The sequence below is a fragment of the Gossypium hirsutum genome, chromosome D08 (assembly GCF_007990345.1).
Source record: "Gossypium hirsutum isolate 1008001.06 chromosome D08, Gossypium_hirsutum_v2.1, whole genome shotgun sequence".
Lineage (NCBI taxonomy): Eukaryota > Viridiplantae > Streptophyta > Magnoliopsida > Malvales > Malvaceae > Gossypium > Gossypium hirsutum.
Genome location: NC_053444.1, coordinates 58,308,230 through 58,316,862, shown reverse-complemented (window position 1 = coordinate 58,316,862; position 8,633 = coordinate 58,308,230). Strand labels below are relative to the sequence as shown.

At 33.3% G+C, this 8,633-nt stretch overlaps 1 protein-coding gene across 2 annotated transcripts; it reads left to right on the top strand.

Moving 5' to 3' along the window:
• The first annotated feature begins 2,933 nt into the window (after window positions 1-2,933).
• On the top strand, window positions 2,934-8,552 carry LOC107929367 (O-fucosyltransferase 29). Of its 2 annotated transcripts, XR_001692785.2 has the most exons (10): window positions 2,934-3,703; window positions 3,810-3,900; window positions 4,339-4,415; window positions 4,667-4,755; window positions 4,850-5,039; window positions 5,424-5,605; window positions 6,116-6,218; window positions 6,367-6,695; window positions 7,186-7,688; window positions 7,978-8,552. XR_001692785.2 is itself a non-coding variant. In XM_016860766.2 (9 exons), the coding sequence occupies exons 1-9, from the start codon at window positions 3,467-3,469 to the stop codon at window positions 7,508-7,510; spliced, it is 1,623 nt and encodes a 540-aa protein (XP_016716255.1). In that variant the 5' UTR covers window positions 2,934-3,466; the 3' UTR covers window positions 7,511-7,820. The 2 variants fall into 2 exon arrangements, 1 of the variants encoding a protein (XP_016716255.1); XM_016860766.2 differs by lacking the exon at window positions 7,978-8,552 and having other exon boundaries at window positions 7,186-7,820.
• The last annotated feature ends 81 nt before the right edge of the window (window positions 8,553-8,633 follow it).

Here is an 8,633-nt window from a genome sequence, read left to right as displayed (position 1 = left end):
TCGATCGAATCGAGTAAAAAAATTTTGAGTTAATCAAGTTCACGAGTCCTATTTTATCATCCTAACTCAATTTGAAATTTTTTTTGAATCGAGTCGAGTGAAATGAAATTTGACTATAGTGAAATTGTTCGAGTTAAATTAAAAATAATTAAATTTGTCAAATAAAAATATTGTTACAGTATAACTAGTTTCATGTTAGACCACATAAATTTGAGACCATATACATTTGAAAAAAAATTCAAAACAAAATAAATAAAAAAAGATACTTGAGTGTGATAAATTTGAATTATTAATTAAGTCCCAAAATTATTATTTTAAAAAATTTTAAATTTTAAATTTTAAAATTTCAAATTTTTAATTTATTTTTTTAGAATTTTTATAATTTTTTTAAAAATATAAATTTTGAAAATTTATATATTTTTTGAATTTTTAAAAAATATTTTAAATATTTTTTTTGTAATTTTTGTTGTGAGAGACCAATTTGCTTATTTTCTAAGTTGACAGGGACCAAAAGAGTATTTACACCAATTTGTCATTTAAATTATTCGAATTGTGAAATTCAACTCAACTCGAACTTGAAACTCAAATCAAGTTATTTGAGTTGACTCGAATAATTTGAATAACTCGATTCGATTAATTCGAAAACTTTTTTGATTTCTTTTTTCAAATCAAATCGAGTTTTGCTCACTCCTATTCACGAGGACCTCATTCTTTATCTTATCTTCATTTTATGCATCCTTATTTCTTTTACTTTTCTTTATTACGAAGCCCTTGAACCGATTTAACATCGGAGGGCATATTGAAGTACAAACTGTAATGCTCCAAACTCATGTTCATCTTGAAGGAACCCGATAGTAAATTGAAATAACATTTTAGGGTAATGGAGAAAGGTTTACAAAGCTGAGGGAGTAAGTTAAAAAGATGATGAGGGAAAATGATGGTTGCATCCAAGAAAGCCAAGTGAAATGTAGTAGAGACATAAGTCGGTTTCTTTTTAGTTTTCACCAGCTAAAGTTGTAGATATTGGATGCAAAACTGTCATGAAATTGTCTCACGTGCACCTCAAAACACTCATATTTTTTACTTCTAGTTTAGTAATGACAGCAGCAACCAACATAATTAGTTGATAAAAAAATGTCGTTTTTAAATAGATCATGATTTCATGTAGGCTTTTTAGCTTTTGTCGAGACAAATCAATTTCTTGAGTTAAGTGGGAATGTAATCAATACATATGGGTCCCTTCATTTTTTATTATTCTCAAAGCTTAATGACATTGCTTCCCTTTTTCTTCTTCCAATAAAGAGGATCGAATCCAAATAGATTAGATGTTGAATTCGAAAACCCTTTTCGAAATTTAATAGTACTTGATCCAACTCCAAATAAACTAATATATAATGAAATTTGTAGACATTGAAAATAGGTTTCAGTTGAAGCAGATATGAATTATTGGTTTCATTGAATGTGAATGGGCCATGGCAATCCCCCGCTCCCATTCTATTGCTGTCAAAACAAGAGCCTTAGATCTACATGTAGTAACAAGGCATATTTATAGGGTTTCCTCAGGTTCTGATGATGATGAATTAAATTGGTGGTACCCAAATAGAAAAAATCTAGGACCACCCCTTTCTTCTTAGGCCTTCCTATAGGCTTTTAGATGATTCAAAGCACACTTTATGGTGGCATCTTTAAGGAGGGAACCAAAAGAAAAATACCCCAAAATAAGTTGAAACCGAGTATATTTTGAATGTGGGTTCCATAATTCAGTTTCTTCAAATATCTCCAAATTATTGTTGCCAAAAATCCAGGGCTGATATGTGCTGCTTACTGTTTTACTATACAACAATGGTAACTCTTCATCTTAGCCAGAAAGTGGAAGGGCAGAAAAAGAAAGACTGACAGTGTGAAAATAACCCACCCTTCTTTGATGTTTTCTTCCATTCATAATTGATCTTTTCTAAAATTATTTAGTATTATAAGTAAATATTAAATAAATAATAATAATAATAATGTCTTTTAGCTGCTGTTTTCATTTGTTGATGTTTTCAACCAACCAATTAAAGCCTCTCATATTGTTTTACTTATAAAATAAATAAACCAAATTAGAAGTCTTGGCAACAAATGCAGATAATTTATGTTCTTAAATTGTATGCTACGTACTTAATCAACCGTTTAACCATGGTTTAATCAGGTTTCCTATCATATTACATTTTTAAGCCAAATTTGATTTTTATATTTTTAATTTTAAAATTTTAGTAATTTTTATTTAATAATTGAAATATAACTATTAAGTTGGATTATATAATATTTTTAAAATAAAAAAAATACTCACCTAGCTACTAATATGAAATTGTAAGATTCTTTAGTACTATTTAAAAAAAGCAAAGTGAAAATAAAAATAATAAATAAAATATAATTCTAAAATAAAAATAGTTAGACTTGTGTGATCTAAATTCCTGTTAAAGAAATAATACAAGAAGAATCCGTATAGAACTACACTTTCTCTATTTGATTTTAATTAGAATAATACTTTTCAATCTTTAAATAGATGTAGTCGCAACTCCTCTTGTATTATTCAGTTTTTAACATTAGTAGATTTTTTCCTCTTTTGTCCGTATTTTTTATCGAAAAAGTTTTCACGTAAAATCGGTATGTTTTATTTTTCCTTTTATTTCTTCTTTGTGACAGTTCTATATTACCATTATCCACAATGATTTTTAAGAAAAATTAATAAATTTCAAATATTTTTATTTCATTAAAATAAATTTGGATCTGGAAAATGTAATTAAAAAGAAGGTTGGAGGAGACAATATAATTGTCTTAAAAAGGATCTTATAAGTAATAAACATCGGTGTAAGATTTGCCCAAAAAGAACACACATCGATGTAAATACAAGTTATTAACCTTAAAAATGAAGGGTTATTACAGAATTGACCATCTTCTTCACCAATATTTTTCCATAAAGGCATAAACAGAGATATCACAATTATTAGCATATAAAACCGTTGTTATCAATCATTCCTATACAATGGAGTGAAGTGAAGCCAAGCAGCTCTCCTCTGTCTCTAAAATCTTAATCTTCAATTTTGCATTTTTTATAATAATTTATTCCTTTTAATATTTAAAACAAAAGCTTAACCTTTCTCTCTCTTCAATCTTTACTTTTTTTTTCTTGTGTGAACAAAAAAAAGGGAACATCCAAAGTCTGCCGCGTTTCAGAAAGCTTTGAGAGTGTGGATCGCTAGAAAGGAAGAAGAAAAGCCCTAATTATTCTTTGAATTTTAGCTTCTGCATTCGCAATTTTTACAGTTATACCTTCCGTCGGTTTTGTACTCTTTTGATGGTGGTAAAATCATTGGGAGTGGCATTTGGCGTAAATAAGTGATGAAGTTAAAGGGGGAGTCGCGGCGGTTGCTTTTGTTGTTGTTGAGTCCGTGATGGGCGTAGCTAAGGCGTGGAGTTTAGCGTGATGTCGGACAAACTGGCGCTGTTACAGCATCCAGGCGGCAGCCTTTTAAGCCACAAGCATGAGTGTTGTAAGTGGCGATCGTCTGCGGCGCAGCCGAGGAAGCCGATCTCATGGTCGCTCATCTGCGGCTTGATGCTTTTCTGCTTAGGCATGATCTCGCTCTTCACCGGACATGTGGCATCTGATCTCGAGTGGTACTCCCAGCGACTTATGAAACGAAGATCCTATTTCAAATTGGTAGGGAAAAAAAATAGGAAACTTCAGTTTCATTTATGTATTTAAAAATTTGAAGTTTATTTTTTGGACATATTTTATGACGCTGATTTTGTTGCAAATGCTGTAGGAGGGAATTAATAAAGGACCGATTGATATATGGCAATCTGATTATGCAAAATACTTCTATGGATGCAGCAAAAGAAGTCGTAATTTTCCTCGTACGTTCTTGTATTTATTAATTTCAAATGCATTTTGGTTTTAGAAACTGGATCATTAAGGAAATTTCAATCTTAACAGGATTTCTTACTCTGATCATAAAATATGTTTTTTTAGCTGTAATTCAATGCTCGTTTCCAGTATTTAATTCATAACATATCATCAATTCATACAAAGTTGTTGCTTTAGATGTAGGTTAAAACTAGATTATCTATGATTTCTCCCAGTAATTGAATCAGATGGAATGAACTCGTTCCAAGCAGTTTGCTAATGCTTTATTTTTTAAGCATAAGTTTTTAGTAAAGTGGTTCTAAATACTTCATGTCCTGTATCATCTGTTTTACCATTTAGAAAATAGTACATTCTCCACTTTTTTCATTTATTTATTTAAGTTTCACCAAACCAGTCTCTCAAGTTCGCTGATTCTTCATTTATGCCAGTTGCTATACGTGCGCGATCATCAAATGGTTATTTGCTTATTGCAGCAAGTGGAGGATTGAATCAACAGAGAACAGGAGTAAGTCGAAACGTACATTATGTTATATTTTTTTGGTAATATCCTAATGGAAGATCTTGTAATTGCACCAATGGAAAATGTAACTTATCTATGAGTATCTGCTGAGTGCCGTTGCTCCTGCTTTATGTATATTGAACCAATAAGTTTTGCTTTAGTTGACTCGAACTAATTTAGTTTTGATGTGCATCTAAGACTTGGGAATCCTACCGAATTTATTTCTTTATAAATAATAATTTGCTTTTTGCATGCAGATATCAGATGCTGTAGTTGTTGCACGGATTCTGAATGCAACCTTAGTCATACCTGAATTGGATCATCGTTCGTATTGGAAGGATGATAGGTAAGTTGAACCAGCTTATTAGAATTTGTGCAAAAGTGACATCTTCCTTTCACTTCATTTACCTTGTTAAGTGTTTTTTTTGCCTGACATGCAGTGACTTTGCTAACATTTTCGATGTCAACTGGTTCATTTCTTACCTTGCAAAAGATGTTACTATTGTCAGAAGAGTTCCTGATAAATTCATGCGATCAATGGATAAACCTCCTTACACAATGCGTGTCCCGAGGAAATCCCCTCCAGAATATTATCTAGATCAAGTTCTGCCAATACTTCAAAGAAGATCTGTAAGATCACTTTCAGATACTACTCACTAACGCTATTTTGGTTATGATTGAACTTTCTGTTTCTAGTTTGCTTTCTCAATTGTCTATATAAATCCATAAGTTGTGTACCTTTTGTAAAAATTAAATGTACTTAATTCCAATTGTCAAGACTACTTGTATCTTTGAGTCAATAAGAGATCAAACAAAAAGTTGTTAGCTTCAATTCCCTTTTCCCTCTCTCTCCTGTCTTTGCGGTTCAAAGGGAAAGAGTGTTCTTTTTCTTATTTGTATCTCTCCAATCCAAGCACCATGCTAGTAGAATATTCTTATTAGACATTTTCTAGTATATTTTGGTTTTCATGTGGGCCTGCAGCTTTTAAGTTTAACACTCTGAAAATTTTGTAGGTCCTACAACTGACAAAGTTTGATTACAGACTGGCCAACAACATCGACGATGAGCTACAAAAGTTGCGTTGCCGGGCTAATTATCATGCTTTAAGATTTACAAAACCTATTCAAGAACTTGGGCAGAAACTTGTAACGAGAATGCGTGCAATGGCAAACCGTTTTATTGCAGTCCATTTGAGGTTTGTTCTGAATTCTAGAAAGATAGAATTTAGCTTTTTAATTTATGTGCATAGCGAAAGAAACTTTGACATTGTAACCAGATGAGATGTGCCTCCTGAAATTGGGTTTTGTCAGTAATCCATGGGAATATCTGCAAAATAACTCATCACACTTTGGAATGAGCACGATTACACTTATTTTGAAGTCCCTTTACTTTCATGTGGTTATCTCTATGACTTCAAACCAGATAATCTAGTGACAGTATAGAATGCCTTTCACTTAAGTGCCAAATCCTCAAAATTTTGGAAATGCATATAACTTCAGTGAGTTTGTTTAACCATTGTGTTTTTGACTTTGCATCCAACAACTACTTTCTGCATCAACGGCTCCAGCACTTCAAATCTGAGTGTGTGTATTCAATAATGGCACTTTGGCTCATATGCATATGCATGGAGAAACATTCTGAAGTATGATTTTGAACTCTGTGAAGACCTATTTTCCTTGTATGAGTCAAACTCTTTTAATTACAGATTTGAACCGGATATGCTTGCATTTTCTGGTTGTTACTTTGGTGGCGGTGACAAGGAGAGGAATGAGCTTGGAGAGATACGAAAGAGATGGGAAACATTGACAGTGAGATATCATCTTTTTTGACTCCTTAATCAGTTCCTTCTTTAATATACAGCATAAGACAATGTTTTTAGAATGAGTACTAATGCTTTTTCTTTTCTTTTGCATCCTGGAATCTAGTAAAGTTGCACTCATCCTTGTATTGTTGCAGGATGTAGATGCTGATGAAAAGAGGAGGCGAGGTAGATGTCCACTTACTCCTCATGAAGTAGGATTGATGCTGAGGGCACTTGGTTTTGCAAATGACTCGTACATCTATGTTGCATCTGGAGAAATATATGGTGGAGAAGAGACGCTTCGACCACTAAGAGATCTCTTTCCCAACTTTTATACGAAAGAGATGCTTGCTAATGAAGACCTAAAACCTTTTCTTCCATTCTCTTCTCGCCTTGCTGCCATTGACTACATTGTTTGTGATGAAAGTGATGTTTTCGTCACCAATAATAATGGAAATATGGCCAAGATTCTTGCAGGTCGAAGGTGAGAAGTCCAGTTATTTCTTGTATCAACTGCTACAGCCGCATATCTTCCATATAGTGCTAACTTTTAAGTTAATCTAGAAACTGAACTGTTGAGTTAATTTAATGAAGACATGAAATTTAAACCAGGCTTGAATGACGTCAACTATGAGCAAGAGTAATGCTCTTAACATGACCATGTGTTAATTTGCATACCTGTAACATAGGTATGGGGATCGAAATCATAATAAAAAAAATGAAATTCTTTGGTGGCCATATGTGTTAGATTTGATGTTAAAAGTTACATATGATCTAAAATTTTTAAAACTAAATTCACTTAACTTAATTTTGTATGATGTGCAGGTATCAAATTGCTTAGTATAGGCTCCATATGTGCTTTCCTTTTTTATTTCTTTGCATTTACATCTTCAGCATTTATTACATATTTAGCGTAGTGATGATCCTCGCTGGACTTTACTTAACTATTCATGATTGCTTACTGGGATTTGAAGGAGGTACATGGGGCACAAGAGGACTATAAGACCAAATGCGAAGAGGTTTGGTCCTTTGATGATGGAAAGGGATGAGATGGATTGGGATACCTTCGCCAGAAAGGTGAAGGCATTTCAAAAAGGATTCATGGGAGAGCCAGATGAGATGAGACCTGGACGTGGTGAATTTCATGAATATCCATATTCTTGTATCTGTGAGAGGCCACTAAGTGATGTTGTAGACAACAAAAGGGGAGATCCTCGGTCAGAACAAGGAAATCAAGGATTGAGGGAGAGAAGCAAGGAAGAAGAGCCAGCTTTGGGAGCCAAGGAGAATGAAGCCTAAGGGGAAAGGAAGACGCTAATGCTACAGGCTGATTTAATGACCAGAACAGGAGTTTTTTTCTATTGATTGACAAAGATCCATCTAACCTAGTGATGCATCTGCCCTGCCGACTTAAATGTCATCTCTTGTTAAGCCTGCAGAAAACTTGATAGAACTTGATGTTTGAGCCGAAAGCTCGGTAAGGGAAGCTTCTTTTGTTTCTTCTCATTTCTGTTTGAATCCATGAAGAAAAAACAAATTTGTACAGAGAAAGGGAAGATTTTACGAAAATGCAACTTTTGATTTATATATATATGATAAGTTTTGGTTAGGTAAAACACTAAAATAGGTATTGTAGCTAGTAAACTGTTATGATGAAAGTACGATGGCTGAGCTTGCTGTGCTAGGTGGGCTATATCGATTCTAGTGTTAATGATCAAATTCATTCACCAATACTCGTTGATTGTGGACCTATTTTTTTTTTGCAGTTCTTTTTCATGCCTTGAACATAAGCCAACTTGGGGCATTTAAAAATATTCGTCTCTTGCTCGCTAACTTTATATACTAAGATGGCTCATGGCGCGTACTCTGGTCTCAGCCAAATTATCCGACTGCTTACCGTGACATATAATAATACTATCAAACGATCTCAGTTCAGAGCGAAAAACGTTGCATAATGCACGTCGCTTTCTCTATTAGAAATACATAGAGAGAGACAAAAATAATTTTAACCTATAAATAGCATCTTATCATAAGCACTGGAATCAACAGGAAGTGGACAGATAAGCTACCATGGCAGCCAAAAGGATCCAGCAACCGCCATTTGCAGACATGCCCGTACTAGTCCCTTTCGCCTGAACTTGTTTTAGCTACTTCACTTGTTTGTTTATTTATTTATCATGTCAGTTGTTAGATCTACTTTGTAGCTTTTAAAAGCCAATTAGGTGCCTGCTCAATGATTTCCTTGTAATCCTTTGCTTCGTGACCGAAAGATATTAGAAGCATTTTATCATTTTGTATCGTTTTCTTATTTCATTATATTAATTCATTATTGATTGTATCAGATATATACTTGCATAACTATACGTCTCTTTTACTCTCTTTTCGTGTGTGTGTACCTTTTAGCAAGCCAACTAAGACTCAA

Excerpts from the sequence above, each read along its gene's own strand:
- LOC107929367 (XM_016860766.2), top strand. The coding sequence starts at position 3,467 with ATGTCGGACAAACTGGCGCTGTTACAGCATCCAGGCGGCAGCCTTTTA. Across the intron at positions 3,901-4,338 it reads AAGAAGTCGTAATTTTCCTC|TTGCTATACGTGCGCGATCA; the intron begins GTACGTTCTTGT and ends CATTTATGCCAG. Across the intron at positions 5,040-5,423 it reads CAATACTTCAAAGAAGATCT|GTCCTACAACTGACAAAGTT; the intron begins GTAAGATCACTT and ends AAAATTTTGTAG.